The sequence below is a fragment of the Lutra lutra genome, chromosome 4 (assembly GCF_902655055.1).
Source record: "Lutra lutra chromosome 4, mLutLut1.2, whole genome shotgun sequence".
NCBI classification, from domain to species: domain Eukaryota; kingdom Metazoa; phylum Chordata; class Mammalia; order Carnivora; family Mustelidae; genus Lutra; species Lutra lutra.
In genome coordinates, this window is record NC_062281.1 from 20,363,219 (window position 1) to 20,389,164 (window position 25,946).

The following is a 25,946-nucleotide window of genomic DNA, read 5'->3' on the forward strand; positions in this document are numbered from 1 at the left end:
GGAAGAAGCAGACCTCCCACTAAGCAGGGAGCCCGGTGTGGACCTGAATCCCAGCATCCTGGGATCATGACCTGAGTCGGAGGCAGACACTTAACGACTGAGCCACCAAGGCGCCCTTCATTTATTTCCTTTCTGCTCCTGCCTTACTTACTTTCTTTCCTTGGAAAGTTCCAGATTTATAAATTTTATGCCTTGGGTTCAATCATTTTATCTTATCTGGGCCTATATTTTCTCATCTGTAGAAGCGGAATAGTATTATTGCCCCTGTATTTTCTGGAGTATGTTAGAAAGATCTTAATGGTCAGCGTATTTAAAAGTAAACAATGAAGCACAAAAAATTAATAGGGGTGCCTGCCTGGCTCACTTGGTAGAGCATATGACTCTTGATCTTGAGGTTGTGAGTTCAAGCCCTGCACTGGGTGTAGAACTTACTTTAAAAGAAGTGGGGGGGGGGGGGGCGGGGCTCCTGGATGGCTCAGTTGGTGAAGTGTCTGCCTTTGGCTCAGGTTGTGATCCCAGGGTCTTGGATTGGGCCCCGGATCAGGCCCCCTGCTCATCAGGGGAGTCTCCTTTTCCTTCTTTCTCTGTCCCTGCTTGTGCTCTCTCTTGCTCACTCTGTCTCGCAAATAAATAAATAAAATCTTTTTAAAAAATTAATAGTTACTATTAGGAAAAGGTTTTTGAAATTAGAAGAGTGCTTCATAGGAGGATCAGTTTCTGATGAACATACCTGTGTCAGGCTAATGATAATTTCCCCTTCCCACAGAAAAAGATACTTAGATTTTTCACAGAAATCAACGGGAAACATTACAGTCCTTGTTTTAGGCAAAAGTGAATTAAGATTATGGATTTCACCTAAATTTTGAAAAGATGGTGAAAGTTTTGGAAGAATGTTCTGTTTTTTCTCTTTTATGTTGAACTTGAATTCTCTTATTTTAAAAGTATGATTATTTTATTTTGACTGAATAATTATTTATTTCTTGGTTATAATTAGCTGTCTCTTTTAAATTCCAGCACAAATCTGTTACATAGTGCCATGATTATAGATGAGACGCCTCTGACTAGAAGGTGTCTAGCCCAGTCCTTAGCACAGCAGTTTTTTGGGTGTTTCATATCCAGAATGTCTTGGTGAGTAATTTCATAGTTTACAACTACTGAGATGAAGAATTGGGAAAGTTTGTTTTTGTTTTCTTTTCCTGTATTTTCTTTTCTCTCTGTATATTTAGAGAAAAATAATGAGTATAAATTTCACTCCAAATTTTTGACTATCAATGCACTGTAGTTCTATAATTTTTAAAAGAATTTTGATAGCAACAATTTATTAGAAAACTGAATGAATACTGTAAACATAAGGCCTTGAATGTGTAGAAAACTGTGGTTAGAATTCTAATGTCAGTGTTCAATGTAACTGGTAATGGTCAAGATCATGTATAAGGCAAAATAACAGTCTTCTACAGTAGTGATAATGATGTAGGTATTTTCCTGTTAGTGTTTACCTTTGTACTAATATACTTGAAAGAAGTAAGAGATAAGAACATAGTTTTTTTTTTTTTATTAACTTGAGATGAATTTGAAGAAATACATGAAACTCCCTTAAGATTATAATTTATTTTTGTGACCATTCTGTGCTATATGTGGTAAACGAATATCGGTTTGTTTCTTTTTTTGTTGTTGTTGGCAGAGGTTAAGTTCTCTTGATTTGTAATTTTTTCCAGAATAACATAGTTTCAGTAAAGAATAGTGCCTGGAACATGGTAGGCAAGATGTTTGAAGAAATGAGTGAATGAATGGATAAGTGTACGAATGAACAGATGAATGAATTGTGTTAATTCCCTTTCCTCTTGAAAAACCAAAAATAAGTAATTGAACTTTCGATCTCAGAATCCCATTGATAATTATGCATGAGATTGACAAATGTGAAATTTACAAATTGAGCAGTACAGTCCTGGCTTTGGACAAATATTTCCTTAGAGGCGGATGGTATGGACAGAGTTGGCCAGGAGGGAAGCAGTGCAAATGGAGGGACATTACTTGAAATAAGACTGGAAAGCAGATGTGAGGGAGGTGTAATGAATGGGTAAATAGAACTTACTGGTAGGAAGTGGTTAAACCAAATATTTTGTTAATACATTTTTTAAATTATTTTTCATTTTTTTAAAGAATGCATTAAAGTACAGACTATGTGTTCTGTTATCCTCTTTGGCCTTATCTGAAAATTTTTTTGATTAAGAGTTTTTATGATTAAAAGAATACATTTTGACTTTTTGTATAGGTCTGATGAATGGGTACTGAAGGGAATTTCTGGCTATATTTATGGACTTTGGATGAAAAAAACTTTTGGTGTTAATGAATACCGCCATTGGATTAAAGAGGTAAAAAAGCCAGATCCATTCCCATTTAGAAGTCAACAAGTCACTTGTCCTTTACTTTCCATAATTGTAAAGCACTGTCATTTGAAAGTGCCTAATTTTTCCCAGCAAAATGAAAATCACTTTACAGAGTAAGACTAAGGGTCTCTTTTAGCTAATTCCATGTCAGTGTTGACTTCCAAAGACTCTTTTGCTAATAAGCAAGGAAGTATTTAGGCTCCTTCAACGTCAAATTAGTCATCAGATATATCCAAGCTCCTTGTAGTCATTGGTAACATAACTCTGTGCTGCTTAGATTTGTTTAGATTTAGAGCCCAGCTTCTGGAGTCACATTACTTTTCAGTCGGCTTCATAGCCTTTACAAGCTTTGTGACTTTGGTTAATCTTTTTCCGTGTCATCTTTATAAGGAGAGTAGATGGGGATTATGAGACATCATACATGTAGTGTGCGTGATGCCTTATACATCATAAGTGCTTCTTATGTGCCAGCTAGCCCTTCAGTGCATTTATGCTCTCTGTCATTGTCACGTCTTTTTCCTATTAATTAAAGGTTTGGCCAAAAAGAAAAAAATCAAATGTATTTTGCCTAGCCCTTTCTGTTCACGTGCATATACATTTTACTCATCTTGTGCTTAACTCCTTCCTTCTCAAGTGGGAAAATTTCAACCTTTAATATCTTTATGAAATAAACCCCTCCATGTTCCCCTTTTCTCATTTTATGTATCTTCATCATCCCAGCCTAAACTCAAGTAAGCCGAAAGATAATTGTAAAGGATTTCAAACATCTAAACCAAAAAAGAATTTATACATCTAAACTGGAAGAGTCCATTCTTCATTTCAAAAACTATTAATGAAGAGCAAAAATAGCGTATAGCACTTACAGTGTTTTGGGAACTACTGTAAATATTTTACAAGTATTAACTATTAATTTTCCTAAGTACCTTGTTAGTACTCCCATTTGACAGATGAGGAAACTGAAACGAAGAGAGGTTAAATTATTTGGTCAAAGTTACACAGCTAGTGAGCAGTAGAGCCAGAATTCAAACCTGGTTTTTAACTACTTCACTATGATTTTTTTACCACTTCTGTATATAGCTTACTTATTATTTAAACTAGTCATGAGTTTGTAACACAGTTCTGTTGTCTTTTTTTTTCCACTTAAACTTTATTTTTTGCTTTGATCTGTATCCTATTAGAGAAGACTGAAGAAGTTTTAAAATGGTAGATTCCTGACATAATTTTATTTCCATTTCTTTTTACTTGCCTAAATCCTCCACCAGAAACAAAATACAAAGAAGGAATAAATGAACTTGGAACACAGGTCAGAGAAGGTTGGGAAGAGCCATTAAGAAAAATTGGCAGCCTGCTGGCCAGCCCTGAAGTCACAAAGGAGAGAAGGCTTTTTGGCTTTATTATTGAGCTGGCTGTATAGTCTGCTTTGTTTATAAGAACATAAATTACTTTGTAAATACATTTAACATATTTTAAGAAATTTACATTTTGATTCCAGGAAATGAGAAATCACAGTTCAGTTCTAAAATTTGATACGTAAAGAAATTTGCACTGACTTCTATTTTTATTTTTTTTAGGAGCTAGACAAAATAGTGGCATATGAACTAAAAACTGGTGGAGTTTTACTACATCCCATATTTGGTGGAGGAAAAGAGAAGGATAAGTATGTTTGCTTTTCAGAGGTGGTATTATAAACCTTATATTATGGGTTCAGTCTTTGAGGATTGCTTGGGATGTGTGTTGAGGCCCACACAGACCAAAATAATAGTATGTAATATTGAAACCACAAATACTGGTAATACTCTCATTACTTCTTTCCTTACTTTACTGTTTTTACTGCATGTGATGGCTACAAATGGATTTAAACATTAAAGACTCTCAAAAAATATAAGGCTTTACTCTTTTCCATGTTGATTTCCAGATGCTAGTTTATTATACTGTTCTTAGAAAGGTTTAAAAATAATGGGAACAAGTATTTTGCTTATGGACCACCAATTATTTTCTTAAGTAGGTAATTTCAAGTTCAGGACATCCAACCTATACCTGTTTGTCTGAATGGTCACCTACCTAGACACTTACTTATTCTTTGCTTTTTCCCTTCTTTCCTTTTACTTCCCTCCCTCTCTACCTTCCTTCTTTCCCTTTCTCTCCTTATGTTGTGTAGCAAATCCCTGTAAAGAAGACAGCTACTTACAGCAAAATAATGGTACTGGCAGGCAGTCTTGTTTGTTCTAGTGTCCATGGATTCCCTAAAGGAATGTGGATTGAAATGGGTGGGAAAGTTTTTCTGTATTTTCCCTCATTGTTAGCTGACATTTTATATTTTCCTTAACTATGAAAGTAGGCAACAGACAGTACTATCTGTGACTTTGTCAACAGTAGAAATCATAGGTCTTTTCCTGTCATGTTATAATTGTTAGCAGATATTTTGAAATACTCTGCACTTATCACCACCTCAGTATTACTATAATAGACCACTGCCAGATCTCATTATTTAATGTATTAATAAACTAGCACATATATTGGCATATCATAATTTTTAAATATTTTTATAACTGCATTTCATTACAATAGGTTTTCTGTGTAATTCTATATATTGTATTTTGTGCATATGAAAGCATTTTTTCAAAAGTGGACGTATAATATTAACCAGGCTGCTCCCGTGTCTAAAAAAAATCACCACAGAGGTTAAGAAATTTAAAGTTGTATAACCAGTAGCCTTTTCTTTGTTGTAGCATGGTCACCAAGACAAGAGTAAGTTCATAGGAAAGCATAGAAATTTGGAGTTAGGCAAACTTGGATTTTTGTCAATATTTTTGTGATCATAGAAAACTGCATAACCTTTTTGTGTATGTGTTTTAATGTGTAAAATGACGGTAATAGTCCTTAACCAAGTTGGTTGTGAGGATTACTTGAAATCAAGTTTCATAAATACTAGTTCCTTTCACTTTCTTCTGACTGCCTGCTATATGGCAGTTTCCCAGGATATGATTAAGGCATTGCCATGGTGTGTAAATACTGTTTACACTGAAGGCTTTTACTTTGGTTTTGCCCATTTATTTAGCTCTTATATGTTTAATTTTTAAAGGCAAAAAAAAGTCTGGAAGCAATATACCTCCCTCCCACCAGTTCCTCTTAGAAATAGCCATAACCATTTTTGTGTGTGTCTGTGTGTGTGTGTGTGTGTGCCTTTATTTATGTACAGCATTACCAAATGTAGTTCAGTCATACATATATTACTGTGTAACTGCCAAATTGATGAATACTTTAAATTTCGATATGCCATGTTGTGAAGCAAGTGTAATGACTACCCTTACACATTAATTGTGAGAGTGTAATTTGGTACAGTAATTTTGAAGGGTAATTTGTTGGTACCAATTAAATAGCCATTTAAGGTAGATGATTTTTAGATTTAGTAGTTGTATTTCTAACTCTGTTGAAATAGAAATTTTACTTCTAGACATTTGCCATACAGAAATACTTGCACATGTGTAAAAAGACATTCACTACAGCATTATTTAAAATAGTGAAAAATTTTAAACATCTTAAGTGTTCATATATGTTATAATTTTTTTTTTTTTTTACTAGATTGTACTTTTCTTTTAATGATTTTCTTTTCATGATGATAATCATCATCATTTCAGACTTTAGAATTTTTACCTAGTCAGTCTGGTCTTTGTGCCCTGGATTTTATTTATTTAGTTAGTTTTTTGTTTGTTTGTTTGTTTGTTTTTAAATATTTTTCCCACCCTAGAATAGGACAAGAAATTTTTTTCCTTCTTCTAGTACTTTTATAATTGTTTTTGTTATGTAGTGCACCTGGAATTTTTTGTGTGTATGTGGTTTAACCTTGGGATATTGGTTAGAATTATATTAATTATAATGATGAATTTGGAGAGCATGAAAATATGGACACTGTTCTTATCTAGGAGCTTGGATGTGTTTTTATTAAAATTTTCCTTTGTTTTTTCATGAAACCTCATAATTTTCTTGCAGTTAAATTTATTTTTAGAAGTTTCCTACTTGTATTGCTCTCATGCTAAGAAATTACTGAGTTATATTATCATGATGTGGCCATGAAACTTGTTTATTTAACACAAATTTGTCTTATTAAGTACAGTTGTTTATATTTTTAGTCCGGCATCTCATCTACACTTTTCAATAAAACATCCACATACACTCTCCTGGGAATACTACACTATGTTTCAGTGTAAAGCTCACCTCGTGATGAGATTGATTGAAAATAGGATCAGTATGGAATTCATGCTGCAAGTAAGTAGTATTGAAGTTAAGGACTTAACAGTTACAAAGAAAGATACGTTCTATATGTATAATCTGAATGCTATTCTGTAGAATAGGAGTCAGGCCTCTGGGGTTGTAGCAGGAATTCTGTTACTAAATAGCTGTTTGCTCACAAAGTAATCAGTGCTTTTCATTTGTTTCCTCAGATGTAGAATGAGTATCAATACTTACCCGTTTAATGCTGGATTGTCATGGATATAAAATTAGAATGTAGGAATGAAAGTAAAACCTATTTGTATATATGATTTTGTGTTTAGCATTATTTAAAATATTAAGGGTGAACTGCCACTTACGAGTGTTTTCAATAAAAAAACCCAACCCTGTCTAAAAGATGTTTATTTTTGCTACTATTAAATTCTGTCATATATTTTAAGCAAGTTTTGGTGTAAATAGTTGAGATATAGTGGTTGAGGTAGTAGAAGCAAGATGTATTGTAAATGGTCAGCTATTTTTTTTTGCACTGATAACATTCTTATAGGTGAGTGAAAAAAAATTTTTTTAGTAATTTTTTAAAGCATTTTATGTTTGCCTTAAAATTTTCTTTAATCTTTCTGTCCTTCACCTTACCTTTAAAGTGGAGCAATATTAAATGAGAGATGGTCCATAAAGAAACTTGTAGAGCTGTGTAAGTCTTAATGAGTGTTCTCAACTTGCTAAATGTTTAGTTTCTTTGAAAGTTCATGATACAATAAATTATAGGTGTTTTATATTATTGTTATTATAATCCTTAAAAACAATGTTCATTGTTTGGCTAGGACATCATTAAAATTGACATATTTTGAGGAAGAACAGTTTTATAGTCTGGCTGTTTAAATCTTTGCATGCTTTTATTGCTAATAGTCTTTAACTAGATCTACCTATATAGTAAGATATGAAATGTATTATCTTTGTAATTGACTATAGTTAAGTCATAATGCAAAGTGGGTATAGTACAGAATTAAAAACAATGTATATTGTGTTACACAAACATACTAAATGACCTTTTCATCCGTACAGGTCTTCAATAAACTGCTAAGTTTGGCTAGTACTGCTTCATCACAGAAGTTCCAGTCACATATGTGGAGTCAGATGTTGGTTTCCACATCTGGATTTTTGAAATCCATCTCAAATGTCTCTGGCAAAGACATCCAGCCTTTAATAAAGCAGTGGGTGTATCCTTTTCAGTAGCAGCTCACCAAGGAGGGGAAGGGAATAAGGTTATATGTGTCAGGGGAAGGAGGCAAAAGAAAGATTTGGGAGACCAAAGGAGAAGAACTATTTAAGTTGCTAAATAATAGTAGAAATAACTAGGAACTGTAAATCATTTCTGCTGAGGTGCCTATTAATCATTGAGATATACACACATGTATGCTTATGCTTATAAAATTTTGCATATTTTGAATTGCTTTTTAGTATGTGAGTATTGCAATAGGCTTGATGGTGGGGGAGGTGAATAATCCACCAGACAGGCCTGGAGGATGGCTCATTAGATGTAGCAGTCTGGTGGCTTTTAGATGTGGTTAGGGGTTGGCACAACTTAAGTGCTATCTGGGAACTTTTCAATTTTTACATTTTTTTCATATCAAAGCACTATTATATTAATAAACCAGTACAGTGGTTTTATTTCTTTCAAAACGCAAGTTTGTTAATATTTCAGAAATTTTGTTTAAATCTGGGGAAACAGTTATCACAAAAATTTTGAATACTTTGCCACCTGGTTTACCCTGAAGTGTGTTCTCAGGCCTTGAACTGGTGAGAATGTGTCTGAAAGTTATCACCTACTGTAATGAGTCATCTATTTTGTTTAGTACATATTCATCTCAGAATTCAAAAGTTCCTTTACAATTCTGCAGAGACCAGAGTGGAGTGGTAAAATTTTATGGAAGTTTTGCATTTAATAGAAAACGAAATGTTTTGGAATTAGAAATAAAGCAAGATTATACATCCCCTGGAACTCAGAAATATGTGGTAAGATTTTTTTTCCAAATGGCCTTTTTTACTGCTTTCTTCCCTGTTTCAATATAGGAAGAGCTTATGGGTGGAGAACTGATTAGAAGATATAATGAGATTTTGTTTGCAAAGGTGGAAATTGAGAAAACACAAACTATCAATGATGGAGGTTATGATGGAGATTTCAGGGGACACAGGTTACCCCAGTTCTCCCCTCCTTTGGTGCCAACTACCTTTCTGTGTCTCCTGATAAAGATCTTCCATAGTACTGTTTTATATCTTGAAATATATACCTGTACATCTAAGAATACATATATGATATTTTTCTAGCATTATCTTTGAACACTGTTTCTTTTTAAAGGGACCACTTAAAGTGACAGTGCAGGAGTTAGATGGATCTTTCAATCATACGTTGCAAATCGAAGAAAACAGCCTTAAACATGATATTCCCTGTCATTCCAAAAGCAGAAGGTAGGCATTGAATGATAACTTTAAACTGCAGTTGATAATTAAACTGAAAGTCTCACGGATTAAAATGCCAAAATAAAAATCCTAATATATACCTAAGTTTCAAGTAAAGAACATATTATCTGGTATCTTTTTTCCTTCCTTCTATTTCAAGTTGGTATTACCAAATATTCTTTATTTGCTTTCTGTTCTTGACATTTTTATTCTTTGAATTAATTAATTTAAAAACTTAGATTTAAGAATCTTTATTTTGTAGGGTCATTGGGAGGTGGAATAGAAGTTTGATTTTTTTTGGAACCAGGAAAAATTCAAGGCAAATTGTTTGGATTATTAGTCCTGTTGGATTAATATCTATAGTAAATATTGGGGAAATGATCATTAAATATAAAGGAAGGCACTGAATACCTATGTATAAGAAGTCCCTGCATTTTCTTTACTTTGTCTTTCTCCTTTTCTCTATATCACCATGCCTTTACAGAACATTCTTTTTTTTTTTTTTTTTTAATTTATTTAAGTAATCTCTATACCCAGCGTGGAGCTCAAACTCGCAACCCTGAGATCAAGAGTCACATGCTCCTCCACCTGAGCCAGCCAGGAGCCCCTTCATTATTTATTTTAAGCAGTCCTATACCCAACATGGAACTTGAACTCATGACCCCAAGATCAGGAGTTGCTGAGCCAACCGGGTGCCCCTTAAAAAACCTTCTTGTTGGGGCGCCTGGGTGGCTCAGTAGGTTAAAGCCTCTGCCTTCCGCTCAGGTCATGGTCTCAGGGTCCTGGGATCGAGCCCCGCATTAGGCTCTCTGCTCAGCGGGAAGCCTGCTTCCTCCTCTCTCTCTACCTGCCTCTTTGCCTACTTGTGATCTCTCTCTCTCTCTGTCAAATAAATAAATAAAATCTTAAAAAACAAACAAACAAAAAACCTTCTTGTTGTTTTTCAAAAAGGCACATTGTCATTTTCCTTAATAAAAAATAATAAAGTATTCAACCGTGTATCTTCAATGTAGTATATTTTTTCTTACCACTGTTGTTAGCCATTACTGTGTATTCTGAATAAAAAGATGGGAACATTTTTGTGCTTTGCTGGAGGATTGTGTAGTAATATCAGAACTTCAGGAACAGAAGTTTTACGACTACATTAAGGTCATGTCAGACAGATGAGGATGTCAGTTGATTGTGACGGCCTTCAGAAACTTGACTGTGGAATTTCCCTGAAACCGTTTTTTCTCTGCAAAAATTCTTTCTTAGTTTAGGCTGAATTTCCCTTCCTTTTGTTCTGTTTCTGCCTTGGAAATTGGGAACATCCTATTGCTACCCTTTTCATAGCATTTCCTCAGGGTTTTTTTCTCTATAGTAACAGTATGTCCTTTGGGTATTCTTTGGTGTGAGGAACACAGGAAGACTGTTTTCTGTTCCTATTTTAATTTGTAGTCTCCCAAGTTTTTAGTGTATATCCAGTAGATTTTATCATTCAAGAGTAATTTGCATGGAAGCAATTGTTTTTTGGAGGACTTATCCTAAATCTTTTTCATATTGATCAGTTGTACATGTTAATTAATATTGTTAAGATGTTTTATAGTTAACCACATACTTCATTTCATATGGGATAGCTCCTTGCTCCTTGTCTCATGTCAGGCCTGGTTATTTTTTCAAATTTTTTATAAAGGATTTTTTTGTTGATAGATCAATCTTTTCTGTATAAAATTGTAGATTACCAGTTTTTAGAAGTACATCTATGTTTTAACCTGGCATTTAGCTATATATTTTTGTTTTTTGTTAAGCTTTCATCAGGAAGAACTTTCAGTATCATAGACTTCATTCCCTTCAGCTTCAAAATAGATTTTTTTGGTGTTTAAATTCCATTACATTCACTATCCCTTCTTCCTCAAGCTGTCTTACAACATTGCCTGAAGTTTTTATTTTGAACTTCAGCTGTTCTTATCTCCTTTCTGAACTGAACATGTCACAGTTTGTAAACTTAACTTTTCCCTGAATGTAGGAATAAGAAGAAAAAAATTCCACTCATGAATGGAGAAGAAGTTGACATGGATCTTTCTGCAATGGAGTAAGTTACTTAAGTTTCAGGATGTAATATTACATGTATTGTCATTTGTCTCGTTACTCCACACACCTAAAAGTATGTAAATGTGTTGAAATTGCTGCTTTTAAAACTTTGAAAGTCCGTAGAAGTGCAGTGTTTCTCAGACTATAATGTGCATGTCAGTCACTTGCAGATCTTCTTAATATACAGTTTCTGATCTAGTGCTTCACTAGTGGGTCCTGACAGTCTGTATTTCTAGGGAGCTCTCAGATGATCCAGGTTCTTTTTGTCTTTGGTCAAGGCTTCAGGGCATTTTGAGGCTCCCCGTGCTTTCAAAATACAATTTAAATATCACTGTTGTAAATTTTATGTGGTAGTATTTACTGATTGGCAGTGTTTAATTTTTAAAAATACTATAACTCAGACTTCATTTTGCTCATCCATATTGTGCCTCTGTGTGTGTTTTTTTTTTTAAATTAAATATCTGTAATTATTTACTGGCTTGGTTGCCAAATATTACTGCTGTTTATATGCTATTTATATACTTTTTCCATATCAAGTGCCTTTCCTGTAGTAAGCACCCACTAGTATTTGGTGAATTAAAGTAGTATTTTAGGTAGTGTCCTTTTGATGATGGTGTTGACATAGACTAGATTTTTTTAAACTGGGAGTTACTTTGACAAGTATGGGAGGATAAATTCATGATATGCCTCTGAACTATGATTTCAGAACTTGCTATTTGAAAAAGATGATCATGAATCTAACATTTTTTTTAAAAAGTATTAAAAATCAGTTAATTTAGTAAGATAAATTTATTTCTTAGTCACAGATTGATTCCAAGAAATGATGGCGTTTATAGCCATAGTCAGTTAGGCTGTAGGCCATGGAATGAAGAAATTTGATCTCATTCTTTTTTTTTCACATTATATAATCACAAATCAAAATCCCCAGATTAATATTTTGAGATGGAATTTCTTTGTGACCACTGTCTTCTTATCCTTGAGGGATCTTTTAAGTAAGATTAGTAAAGATTAGCTATTGTGAGAAAGTTTGAAATACATTAAATATAATGAGAATGTTCAGTGTGATTAAAAAAATACAGTAAAAGTTCAGGCAGTCTTGAGTATTACATAGAGAAGAGAATCTGTTTAATAAATGCTTAGTTTTTATTTTATAAATATATGAAATTGAAACAAAAGAAAATTTTATTTTCTTTCAGTGCTGATTCCCCTTTGCTGTGGATAAGGATAGACCCAGATATGTCAGTGCTGAGGAAAGTAGAATTTGAGCAAGCTGATTTCATGTGGCAGTATCAGCTCCGCTATGAGAGGGACGTTGTTGCACAGCAGGAGTCCATTCTGGCCTTGGAGAAGTTCCCTACGCCAGCATCTCGCCTTGCACTCACTGACATATTAGAACAAGAGCAGTGTTTCTACCGAGTAAGAATGTCTGCTTGCTTCTGCCTCGCAAAGGTGAGATGATGCATAGTAGAAAGAAAACACGATTACTGCATTAAAAAAAAACAAAAACAAAAACCCAAAAAACTCTGATAATGAATTAACATTTACTGAAGTCTTTTAATTTTACTTGGTAGCTGGTCCCTCAAAAGCTTTTTTCCAAATATGTTTAATAAGACTGATTCAGAAGGAAAATATTTTGATCTGAAAATAGATAATGCATTAAAAGTTTATCATTGTCGGGGCGCCTGCGTGGTTCAATGAGTTAAACCTCTGCCTTCGGCTCAGGTCATGATCTCAGGGTCCTGGGATTGAACCCCACATCCATCCAGTTCTCTGCTCAGCCTCCCCCTCTGCCTGCCTCTGTGCTTACAGAGTGAACTTTACCAGGTCAGACCAAGGTTTAAAAAAAAAAATTTTTTTTTTATTGTCAAACTGAAAGTCAGATTTTATTTTATTTTTTTTATTTTTTATTATTATTATTTTTTAAAGATTTTATTTATTTATTTGACAGAGAGAGATCACAAGTAGATGGAGAGGCAGGCAGAGAGAGAGAGAGAGAGGAGGCAGGATCTCTGCCGAGCAGAGAACCCGATGCGGGACTCGATCCCAGGACCCTGAGATCATGACCTGAGCCGAAGGCAGCGGCTTAACCCACTGAGCCACCCAGGCGCCCTGAAAGTCAGATTTTAAATTCAAAGAGGATTGTTCACCATTTTATTGAATTGCCAAACCCATCCTGTTAAAGCACAGAATGCATTTGGCAAGAAATTCCTTAGTTTGAGTAGTGCTTTACGTTAAATATTATAGGAAATCAGTTCATCTTAACTAGTCTGTGTGGTGGTTATTTCATGTTGGTTTGGGTTTAGTAACCAATATTAGTGATACATAACTTAAAATGATAGGTTCTATAATTTCACATGCTAGAAAAGTTTATTTATTAAGAAAACTAAATTTTTTCTTTAGATGCAAAAAAACTGAAGGTAGAACAAATGAAAACCAGAAAAATGCAGACAAAAATTTGGCCAGAAATACTGGGTTCCAGGTATTTAAAAAAAATCTTGATATAGGTTCATTCGCATTTAGTGACTGCCCTGCCTTCCTCACTGCTAAAATCCATTTGCCCAGCATTTCCGAAGATTGTAATGGTTAGATTCGTTTTGTCTTTAATGGTCACTATTGAGTAGTTACATTGCTACATCCTGCTCAGATATGTGAGGGACAACATGGTATTTTTTGATAGATCATCTGCTAAGGATATAATTTCATTGCTTTTATAAAGATCTTTGTATGATTCTTGCATGCTAAATTCTTAGCAGGTCCATGAAATTATAGACTGTTATTTAAAATTATAAATTATTCTTTTCAGACATAATTTCTATATACTCTAAAAGTTTCAGTAGCAATATATGGTTTTTCTGTAGAGCATTCTTGCAGACTTAAACATTAGCACTGTACTTGGCTTATTTTTCAGTTAGGGTAGACTTTAAAGCCTTATTTAAAACTCATGGTGATGATTCTATTTGGTAATTTGAAGTGTTAGAATTATATTTTCCTAAATGAAAAGGACAAACTTATTCAGAATAGAAGCTTTTGCAAATTTTTTTTTTAAACATAACAGAGTGCTCCAACTTAGAAATTACAGAAAATGTAAGTGTACATAAGAATTGGGGGGGAGGGGCACCTGGGTGGCTCAGTTGGTTAAGTGACTGCCTTCAGCTCAGGTCATGATCCTGGAGTCCTGGGATCGAGTCCCACATCGGGCTCCTGGCTCCACAGGAGTCTGCTTCTCCCTCTGACCTTCTCCTCGCTCATGCTCTCTCTCACTGTCTCTCTCTCTCTCTCAAATAAATAAATAATATATAAAAAAAAAAAAAGAATTGGGGGGAAGGTGAGTTAATTTTTTTTGGAAATGGTAATAAAAGGCTAAAATTATTAAATTTCTGAGAATTGAAATTGTTGAAAACAAATCCAATTGTATTAATAGTTTTTAAGAAGCTATTTTATTTATTTAAAAATATGTTTTCAGTGGTAATGGAAATTACTTCATTCTAATTATTTGCAGATTGCAAATTCAATGGTGAGCACATGGACAGGACCACCAGCCATGAAGTCACTCTTTACTCGAATGTTTTGTTGCAAAACTTGTCCAAACATTGTGAAAACAAACAACTTTATGAGCTTTCAAAGCTATTTTCTACAAAAGGTACAGTTTACTTTCTACTTTGTTATAATTGTTTTTTGCTGTTATCTGTGTATTTCAGTTTAACTTGGGGACTATTTAAATAACAGGTGTGTTTACTTTTTTATAAAATGTTTGCCTTTGTTCTATTTTTGGTTCTTCAAAATGTTACCCAGGGGCACCTGGTGGCTCATTTGGTCAGCTGTTTGCCTTCGGCTCAGGTCATGATCCCAGGGTCCTGGGATCGAGCCCCGATTCAGGCTCCTTGCTCAGTGGGGAGTCTGCTTCTCACTCTGCCCCTCACCTGCTCATGCTCTCTCTCTGTCTCTTTCTCTCTCAAAATCAAAATCTTAAAAAAAAATGTTCCCCAAATTTTAATTGATTATTCATTGAGATTATGAGCTGTGTGTAAGTAGCTATCAACATTCATACTAAAGTAAACAGAAATGGATAATTTGACCTCTTGGTTGCTCATATAGGGGATGGAGGTATGGGTGAGTCCTTCTGATGGTAGTCCTTCCAGAATGCGGACAGCCCTTCTGAAACAGACAAGTAGAGTACCCCTCTCTGGTTTCAGTCTTAGCTCTGCTCTCACTAGCAGTTTGCATGTGGATAAATTTCTTAACCCTGTAAGCTTCAGTTTACTCAATTGTAAAATTTGTCTTTTTAAAAATCAAATAGACCAAGTATATAAAGTATTTTTACACTATATCAGATAGAAAATTTATATATATATATATATATATATATATATATAGAAAGTCACAGTGGTGCGATGGTATCACTGTTTTAGGAAGGGATATGGGAATGGCAGGATTTTCAACATTTGGACAATTTGCAAACCACTTGTAAAATGTTTTGATTGATTTAATGATGATGATGATGATGATGATGAAGATGAAGGCAGGGGTGCCTGGGTGGCTTGCTCAGTTAAGCATCCACCTCTTGATTTTGGTTGGCTCAGTCTGTGATCTCAGGGTCGTGAAATTGAGCCCTGCATCAGACTCTGTGCTAGGTGTGGAGCCTGCTTAAGATCCTCTTTCTCCCTCTCCATCTGTTCCTCCTCCTCCTCCCCTTTCTGTCTCTCTGTCTCTCTCTCTCTCTATATATATATGTACATATGCTCTCTAAAAAAAAAAAACAAAATATGTAATAAAGGCAGAGTTCAGATTAAGTAGATCAAACTAGAAAGAGGAATGAAGTTGAAGTAGAAAAAACTAACAAAGCCTATTTAATGATTTTGGTGTTGAGCAGTGGGAGAAAGACATGTCATGGATAAAGCAGTGGGTTAGTTTTGTATAAAGGAAGAAGAAACTTGAGGCATGTTTGGCACAGAGAAAGGAATCTGTGGAAAGGGCGAGATGAAATATTCAAGTGGGAGCAAGGAAATATAAACAAGAGAAGGCGAAGTCAATTCTAAAGATACAAGAGTGGGTGGGACGCAGTTGGGAGGTTTATTTTAGAAAAGATAAGGACATTCCTTTTTCTGAGGCAGGTGGAAAGCAAATTGGAAGTGGGTGAAATGATAGATGTTGAGGGGGTTGTTAGGTAAGGTGAGATTTCTATGTGACAGTGGGAGAAGGAAAAGATTACCCAGCCACATGGAGATACCTACTGAAAATAGAAGTCATGATATAATTAGAGCGAATATCATCAGCAGAACAGATTCAGGATGAACCAGGTTTTGGGAAAGCCAATATGGGTGTGATCAAAGAAGTCTAGGTGGCGTGTCATTTTTTTTTTTTTTTAAAGATTTTATTTATTTATTTGACAGAGAGAAATCACAAGTAGGCAGAGAGGCAGGCAGAGAGAGAGGAGGAAGCAGGCTCCCTGCTGAGCAGAAAGCCCGATGTGGGGCTTGAACCCAGGACCTGGGATCATGACCTGAGCCAAAGGCAGCGGCCTAACCCACTGAGCCACCCAGGCGTAGGTGGCGTGTCATTTTAAAGGACTGAACATTCTCTAGTACTTAACTTGTTGCTCAGCTCTCTCTTGCCATTTCACTAATCCATGCTATGGAGACAAGTTGATTTCTCTGTCTACCCAGAATGTTCCCTTCATTGTGCCATTGTGTCCGTATACCTTACATTGTGTTTCATATTGGGAGGTGTGTCCCATTAGTGAGAGGGATGAGATCGATTTGTAAGTTTTGGTTTGTTTGTTTTTAAATAAAATAGTAGGCAGTATCAGAAGGCAACATATCTTATAAGGGTAGGTATAGAGTGTTTGTGGTTTTAATTAGTATACATGACATTGGTGTGTGTGTAGATTGGGATGTAAATGTATTTCTTACTGTGGGTTGCGGTCAAAAAAGTTGGAAAAGTAATGCTTGTAGACCAGTTTCTTTCACATAATACTTTGGTGCCAGAAAAGACTGAGAAAAGATTACTCTAAGTCAAACCTGAGTTCCTTAAGGGCAGAACAGGCATAGGACAGGTATTTCTGTGGAAAAGAGCCTTTCCTTCCATTCTTAGGGCACGAACACTGTCTTTTGTTATATATCGTGGTAACACTGATGGTCTTATCGCTTCTACTCCTTCATGCAAGCAAAGGAGCTTACCCTCCTTTTTGTCCTGCAATTTGGAAGATGCTGTTAGTTTGAATCAGATGAGAGCATAGTCCAAATCTCCCAGGGTACTGAGGACTGTGATGACTTCATCTGTGGTTCTTTCTTGAGTTTAAATAGCTTGGTTTTACTGGTAAAGGTTACCACTGTGTGAGTCAGGTTTCCACTTCTTTAGGAAAATTCCCTGTGAAAATCTGGAAAGGGAAAAGTTAGGCTGGATTTTAGGTAATTTACCATTTTTCTTTAGGTTTAGAGTGGGGTGGTACTGCAGAATCAGTGTCTCTCAGACTCATGATGTCTTTCCTGTCTGTCGCATGCTTCCAGCCACTGTATCATCTGATCCTAAACATGTTTGTGAGGAAGCAAGGCTCTTAACTAGGCAGCTGGCTAAAATAATCGTCTTGGTAGTAGAGTAGGACTTGAAGAATAGTCTCTCTAGTGTTAAAACCCATTCCTTTTCCACTGTAAGACACAGAACTGCATTTATATAATTAATATGTCATATACTTTACTTCACCAAATGAAGACATAGGCACACAGGCTACAGACTACTCCGCCCTTGGTTTGTTACTCTGCTCTCTGTTGCAACGTGTCACATGTTCCCAGTGAGAAGGGGTGAGAATTAGAGGGTTAAGCGCCATCCAGATACCTAGGTCAGCCCTGGAGTAACCCTTTTCTGCATATACTAAAATGAATTGTAGTAACAGAAGAGGTTATATGCTTAAAAAGTTTCTTTTCTTTTTTTTTTTTTTTTTTGTAGACTATGCCAGTTGCAATGGCTTTATTGAGAGATGTTCACAACCTTTGTCCCAAAGAAGTCTTAACATTCATTTTAGACTTAATCAAGTACAATGACAACAGAAAAAATAAGGTAAGATACTTTAACAAATATTATAAAACTACCTAGTGACATTTTGTTCTTAAAGAAATATTTAGACTGTGAAATCATTGTTGAGTCCATGGTACTTGAAATTTCTTCAGACTATATACGTATATATTTGTTATATAATACACAAATATGATTTATTATAATAACCAGTGGAAGACAACCCAAGATTAGTTGTTTGTTTTAATTAGTTTTTTTTTTGCATGTTCCTCATACCTGTTGCAATGTGGAAATAGTAGTGTATCAGATTTCAGGAAGCCAACTAAAACTTGATTTGGGGAAGTCTGACAGCCCAGTTATTTTTTATTCCTTTTTCTATTGCCATGTGATACAGAAAACAGTTCCCTCCAGGGATAATTTGTTAATTAATAAATTTAACTTTTTACTATAACGTATGTTTATTAATTTATTTAGCAAATAGCTGTTGAGTGCTATGCTTCAAAAGTCATTACATCTTGTAATTCTAACTAATAGTCAGCAAATGTTTTTGAAAATACATGCTGTGCTAGGCAATATACTGTGTTAGAAAGAAGAGTTGGTAGATGGCATCTAGAATTTTGTTTACTCATTAAACATGTCTTGAACAACTGCTGTATTTCACAGTTTGACTCTGGACCCTCACAGATTCAACCTAATGGGGAAATCAGACAAGTAAGCAGTTAATAGTCATCCATAGTGGAAATATGTTTAGACTTTTCTAGGGCAATTCAAAGAAAGTAGTGCCTTCCAAAGGGTATAGAGAAAAAAACTCAGGGAAGTTTTGTATACCAGTGGTGACTTTCAAACTGAGTCCTAAAGATGAATAGGATTTTCTCAGTGTTATTCTAGGAAGAAGGAACAGGACATGTAAAGACACATGTATCTGATAGGGCAGATAAGTCAAAATCATGAACAGTTAATGAAACATCACAACAGTAAAGAAAAAGTGACAAGTATGTTTATTAAAAAATGGTGATTGGTAATGAAAATCAGGAAGACCAATTTTTCCTCAAGTCCATAGAATAATATTCAAATGATTTAAGCTAAAAATAGTCCTTAAAAAATTAGTACTTTAAAAGTACATTATAGTTGATAGACTTTTTCTTTCCATTTTTGAATACTGTTAAAAAATTTTTAGGGGCGCCTGGGAGGCTCAGTGGGTTTCGGCTCAGGTCATGATCCGAGGGTCCTGGGATCAAGCCCCGAATCGGGCTCTCTGCTCAGCAGGGAGCCTGCCCCCCCCTCTGCCTGCCTCTCTGCCTACTTGTGATCTCTCTCTCTTTGTCAAATAAATAAATAAAATCTTTAAAAAATTTTTTTATAAGATTCTTTCCTAGTCTTCTGGTTTGTTTTGACTTTGATTTATAGTATTCCTTTCTTCCTCTACACATGAATTTCTTTTATTTGAAGATACAAGGTTAGAATTTCAGATGATAATCGAATCAAAATTACATTCAGATGGAAGGGGGAAATACTTTATAAGATTGTTTATGTCAGTTCCATGTTTCGGCGGGTTGCTTATGTAATTAAAATCATGGTAGCCCCAGTATAGTACTTTTACTTTGTAAAGTGATTTCATCTACCTTAATTTCTTTAAACCTTACTTATTTTGGAGTTGACAAATGAAAGAAGAACACAGAGGTTGAGAGTTGAAAATTAACAGTAAGTGTAATCTGGGAATTGTGCTGTGAGCTGTCGCCACCCATCTATGTGGTGATCTTTTTAGTGCACCATGCTACTTTACATGATGCTATATCATCCATGTCATCATTTAGGATTTTGTAAGGTGCGTACTGACATTATGAAATTTTACACTTCCGTTGTTTTTTTGCAGAACAACGTGTAAGACTCAATTTCTTGTAACTTTGAGAAGAAGGCTTAATCAGGTGCTATAGTTAGTGGCTGTAAGATTAGCATACTAATCTTGGAAGATATTAAGGATAGAATAAATACAATAATGATAACAATAGTAATAATAAAATAAGCTGTTTTTTGTGTGTTGGATGGCCAGTACCAAAATATGTATAATCTAATATGATTCTCATCAGATATCTGAGATAGAGACTATTATCTCAATTTCCCTTTGAGGAGATTAGAAGCTAATAAAGATTTACCTTAGGGTAATAAGCCAGATGTGTAGAAATGCCAAAAAGAAGTTGAGAATCAGTGGAAAATATTTGAAAATTTTTTAACATCTCATTAACTGGGTAGAGCATGAAATTCAGTACTCTGGGTAAGTTTTCAAGAAGTCTGAAATTAAACCCCCTTAAAGCTTAGTTATTAGTCATTTTCTATGCTAATCTCTTATACATATATATGAATTTCTAATAAATAATATATGCCTATGGAATTTCTGTTTTGTTAATTACAGTACACAGAACATGGGTTGAACTATTCCTGATTTTGTTAAAAACATCAGTCAGTCTTTGTATATAGTACACTATAGTACACTTTGCTATAGTACACTGATACTGATGCCTTCAGGTTTTGTTTTGTTTTGTTTTTTGTAGGAATTATCGCTATACCGAATACCTCCTACCTTCCATGTGTTCTGCAAATTATTTTTTCTTCTTTGTCTCTTATAACCTTAAGGTGATCAGATAATCTAGCTTGTTCAGTTAGGATTATAGTAGCTGTGAAAATTGAATGTGGTCAGAGGGATAAATGTTAAATCTTTTTGGTTTTCCTAGTTCACCCACTCCCCCATCTCATTTTTTTTTTTTAAAGATTTTATTTATTTATTTGACAGTCAGAGATCACAAGTAGGTAGAGAGGCAGGCAGAGAGAGAGGAAGGGAAGCAGGCTCCCCGCTGAGCAGAGAGCCTGATGCGGGACTCGATCCCAGGACCCTGAGATCATGACCTGAGCCGAAGGCAGCGGCTTAACCCACTGAGCCACCCAGGTGCCCCACCCCCATCTCATTTTTAATTTCCAAGTTCATTCTGTGATTTGAATACTTATGTCAGAAATAGTGGTTAAGTAAATGGACTCTTGCTTTGTTGGCAGAGTAGTTATCAGAAGGTAATAGTGAAGCAATCAGAATATTTGAAGAAAACTGGTAATTTGAATAATCTCTGAATGGAAAGGGTCTTTCTAAATTGGAAACAAGACTTAGAACCTGGAAAAGAAAAGGTTGATAAATACCACAATGTTAAAACAAAATTAGGCTGACAAAAATCCATGATTCTTTTCCCTGGCTCCAGAGGGAAAGATAGGACTTTTAGAGATTAAAATTTTAGTGATTAATTTTGCAATCATGAAAATGATTTGAAAACAAAACTTGGTCCATAGTGAACATGTATGGAGTATTTTTTCTTTGATTTTTGTTTTTTTGTGTGTGCCTTATTTTTTTCTGCCCAGTATCTGAACATAGGCACGTGTTGGGATTCTGTCGTTAAAACTGTCATTGTGAATTTCTGCCTCCACCATGGAAGTCACAGGGGACACGTGCTTCCCCTTTGTCCCCTGGCAGTTGGTGTTACTGTACCATATTCCCAATGATATAAAACTGTATCGTATTCCCACTGATGATAAAATTAATTGCTCCATATTCAAATTCCCAGGCTAAATCAAGCCACCCTAGATTGCTTTCAATAAATTGTTTCTCTGGGAATTGACTGGGATATGGATTTAGAAATTGTTTTGGATGGTTGTCTCCTCTCCTATCTCTGCCTCTCTTGCTAGATCTCCTGTTTGTACTTTATTATGTCTTCTACACCAGGCCTCGTTTCCTTTTCTTTTTACTTTGTATCTTCCTTTTTGCTTAGAATTTAAGGAACTTTTTTCAATTTTATATTCCAATTTAATTTTGATTCTGAATCTCTGCAATTTTTTTCTAATCTCTGCATATTTTTTCTTTTTAAAATGTGTTATGCAGTTGGAAGGCATACCTTTGGTTATTTCTCAGACAATGTTCATGATAGATTTTGGATTTTCTTCCCCCTTAGCAGTGTTCTTTTCCTTGCAAACTCTTTCCAACAGGTTGCTTTTCTTCCTTTTGTTTGTTTTGGTCTTCCTTTTTTATGTTGATGCTTTCCTTAAATATCTGGTGATTCTTGATTATAAATTTATATGTGAGAATAGAGCTAAACAGCTGATTTCAAGCTGTGTGTTACCAGTAGGCTTTGTGGCTTGTGGTCTTCCTTTGAGAGGAATCTAACTAGGTTCCTCTTATATGCAGTAAATACTAGTTGAGTAAACTAATGTATTACTAATTAGTGAGTTACTCTTTTTCCTAATGGATAACTACACAAAAGACATAGTTAAATAATTACCCAAAAACTTGCGTATGTTTTCTGATAAATTATGTTTTGAAGTTATAAATATTTTATTAATTTTTGAACAGAAGTGTGAATTTTGTTTCTTGCAATTATTTTTGGCTTAGTTTTCAGATAACTATTATCGTGCTGAAATGATCGATGCCCTTGCCAACTCTGTTACGCCAGCAGTCAGTGTGAATAATGAAGTTCGAACTTTGGACAACTTAAATCCAGATGTGCGACTCATTCTTGAAGAAATCACCAGGTTTTTGAATATGGAAAAACTTCTTCCAAGTTATAGACACACCATCACTGTCAGGTATAATAAAAGTTACTTGCTTTTATAATAGAAATTATCCTAATTATAGGAAATATAGTAAAGTAAAAGGAGAAAATTAAAATCCTTTTTCATTATACCATCACAGATGTATTTTTAGTATTTTGGAGAATGGTTTTCTAAATTTTTTCATCTTGTAACTAAATACATTTTTAACTATGTGATACATATTATGTATATAAATTTTTATATTCTTTTATCACAACACTTTCTCATGTCATCAGAAGTTCTTCATAAGCATTATTTTTGATGTCTGGAAAATGTTTTTATCCCATTGGATATAGTATAAACATCTCTGTATTATTAAGCTTCTTATTTAGATGACTTTAGTTCTGTCAACTTGTTTGTATATGGCTATTAAAAGCTTGTTTCTTTAGGAGTTTGCTAAAAAACAGTTGATCCAGTAGTTCAGATATCATCAGTTCTCACTTTTATGATGTTATTGACTAAATTATTGCATAAAATTAATGTTACAAAATTAAAAGATTCAGATCACATCAGCATTTCAGTTTGCTGTTACAGATTGATTCCTAATGTCTGGGAAACAAGTTTGATTCAGTATATTTTTATGGAAATATTTAACTGCAAGTACTCTTTTTCCTAGTTGTTTGAGAGCCATACGAGTGCTTCAGAAGAATGGACATGTTCCAAGTGATCCAGCTCTTTTTAAATCTTATGCAGAGTATGGCCACTTTGTGGACATCAGGATAGCAGCTTTGGAAGCAGTCGTTGATTATACGAAAGGTAATGCTTTAGAAGCCTGTGTGCATATCATTTTAGAAGGAAATGTTTATTAAATATTTAAAGCCATCTTAGTTATTGGGGTTTCCTATTACATAATAGGTTTTTAAATTTTAAATTCTTTAGAAAGAATTTTTGATAAATGTAGAACTTGCATAAGAATAAGTGAAGGAAAAGAATAAAATTAGAGATAGGTATCTTTGGTCTTTCTAAGGAGTCAGTAGTATTACTCCATAGCTTTAATTACATGTTATTAAAACTAGAAGAAGATTTTTGGGAAGTTTCTAACTGAGGACTCAAGAAAACATCTTGTACCTTAGAACAGGCTTCATGAAATTGAAAAAAAATGTAAGAGCAGAAAGTGACCAAGAGAATATTGTGTATTCAAAACATTTAAAGATATACAGGGCAGAAAAATAAAGAGATGAAAATATTAAGAATTCAGTCAAGAAGAATAGAAGAGATAGAAGAAAAACAATAATCCAAAATAGAATATTTTGAAAGAGTAAAATGAAACTTCTTAAGCTAAAATCTGATAAAATTTAAAATTTTAAGGTTAAAGAAAAAGTGTATAAGTTCCTAGGAATATCAGAACCTAGTTATTGTACAGGATAAAAAAATAATGATTTACCTGTGGCCTGTGACTTCTTCAGAATATGAAGAGTTCAAAAGATAGTGAACAGAGGGCTAATGTAATGTTTAGGGAAAAGTGCAATCCTATCTTCTCTTTTTGCCAGGTTGTCACTCATATAATCTTAAAGATTTAGAAGTACATCTCCTTTGTAACACTCTTTAAAACAAAATTCCCAAAGAATTTTCAGCTGAGCTGGAAGTGAATCAAATAATAACTCAAGATTGAAGAAAGTGTGAAATGAAAGACCCAGTGATGAATGACTATGCCTGTAAAAAAAAAACCAAAACAAAACTAGAACTAAGCTTAAATATTTGTTAATGGCATGGTTAGAAAATTTAATGCAAACATAATTTGTCTTTTATAAAAGATTTATTTATTTTGGTGGGGTGGGGGGAGCAGAGGAGGAGAGTGTCTTAAGCAGACTCCACATTGCGCAGGAGCCGCATGAAGGCTTGTTCGCATGACACTGAGACCATGACCTTAGCCAAAACCAAGAGTCAGAGGCATAACTGACTGTGCCACCCGGGCACCCCTCCAAAATAATTCTTTATAATATGTAGGGGTGCCTGGGTGGCTCAGTCGGTTGAGGGTCTGACTTTGGCTCAGGTCATGATCTCTGGGTCCTGGGATTGAAGCCCAGTTTGGGCTCCTCGCTCAGCCGGGAGTCGGCTTCCACTCTCCTCCCCGCTTTGTCCCTCTCTTGCTCATGCTCTGTCTCTCTCTCAAATAAATAAAATCTTTTAAAAAATTAAAAAATAATATGCAAATATAAGAACTTTATAATTTAATTTACATATAGAATTCCAGATTTATGCTAAAATTTGGAAAGAGTAAAGAAGTAGAGTATGTTATACTTCTCTTCTGACTTTGGAGAGAGGAAGGAGTGAGCGAAGTTCTTTAATAGATATTGGTTAATTTTTACATATTAGAGGAAATCTCAAATCTTTATCATTTTTTTATAAATTTCAATAGAAGTATGTGTGTGTATAGTCAGAAATTATAAAGGTGTAGAACAAAATAGTGTATATTATATATGTTGGGCTAAGTTCAGAAGGATGGTCATTTGTTTTTTTTTTTTTTTTTTAAAGATTTTATTTATTTATTTGACAGACATCACAAATAGGCAGAGAGGCAGACAGAGAGAAAGTAAGGGAAGCAGGCTCTCTGCTGAGCAGAGAACCCGATGCGGGGCTCGATCCCAGGACCCTGGGATCATGACCCGAGCCGAAGGCAGAGGCTTTAACCCACTGAGCCACCCAGGCACCCCTCATTTGTTCTTTTTATTAAGGGTAACAATAAATCTTTCTCTTAAGAAATGGCAGTGAAAATAGTGATTTTGTTTTAATGGATATTTTGTCAAGTAAAAATAATGTAATCTATCAGTCTCCTATTTTGTTTGGACATTTTACCAGTTTGTGAAATCTTGACATCCTGAGATCTACCAAATACGCCAGTATTCCCAACTTTCTTTCCCAAAATACATGAATGATGTTTACTGCCACATGAATATGAAGATTTCATGAATTAGTATTACCTGAAATGAAATAGAATGCTAATATTATGATTTCCAAAAGAATGCTAAGTTAATAAGTATAACTCAGAGGTGCTTTAGTATTATCCGTATATCTGGATCATTAGTGAAAAAATAGAAGAGATCAGAAATAAAATTCTGATAGTAAAGGTTTTCAAATCATAAAAGCATACATAACTTGTTGAAAAGGTGAACAGAAATTGCTAATGAGTGTTTTTATCCAGATCCTTTATATTTATAGCACTATGTTATG

General features: G+C 34.6%; 1 protein-coding gene across 5 annotated transcripts in view; it reads left to right on the top strand.

The window, feature by feature from the left end:
- TAF2 (TATA-box binding protein associated factor 2) overlaps positions 1 to 25,946 on the top strand; it is a 99,458-nt gene that overhangs the window by 26,025 nt on the left and 47,487 nt on the right. For 3 of the 5 annotated variants that reach the window (XM_047726055.1, XM_047726057.1, XM_047726058.1), the window contains 13 exons: positions 1,015 to 1,128; positions 2,273 to 2,372; positions 3,959 to 4,044; positions 6,518 to 6,648; positions 7,675 to 7,834; positions 8,516 to 8,630; positions 8,974 to 9,083; positions 11,080 to 11,145; positions 12,341 to 12,593; positions 14,644 to 14,784; positions 18,087 to 18,197; positions 22,576 to 22,769; positions 23,392 to 23,531. In XM_047726055.1, coding sequence (XP_047582011.1) covers positions 1,015 to 1,128; positions 2,273 to 2,372; positions 3,959 to 4,044; positions 6,518 to 6,648; positions 7,675 to 7,834; positions 8,516 to 8,630; positions 8,974 to 9,083; positions 11,080 to 11,145; positions 12,341 to 12,593; positions 14,644 to 14,784; positions 18,087 to 18,197; positions 22,576 to 22,769; positions 23,392 to 23,531 — 1,721 coding nt within the window. Of the gene's footprint in view, positions 1 to 1,014; positions 1,129 to 2,272; positions 2,373 to 3,958; positions 4,045 to 6,517; positions 6,654 to 7,674; positions 7,835 to 8,515; positions 8,631 to 8,973; positions 9,084 to 11,079; positions 11,146 to 12,340; positions 12,594 to 14,643; positions 14,785 to 18,086; positions 18,198 to 22,575; positions 22,770 to 23,391; positions 23,532 to 25,946 lie in introns of all 5 variants that reach the window. The other 2 variants (XM_047726054.1, XM_047726056.1) reach the window with 1 other exon arrangement.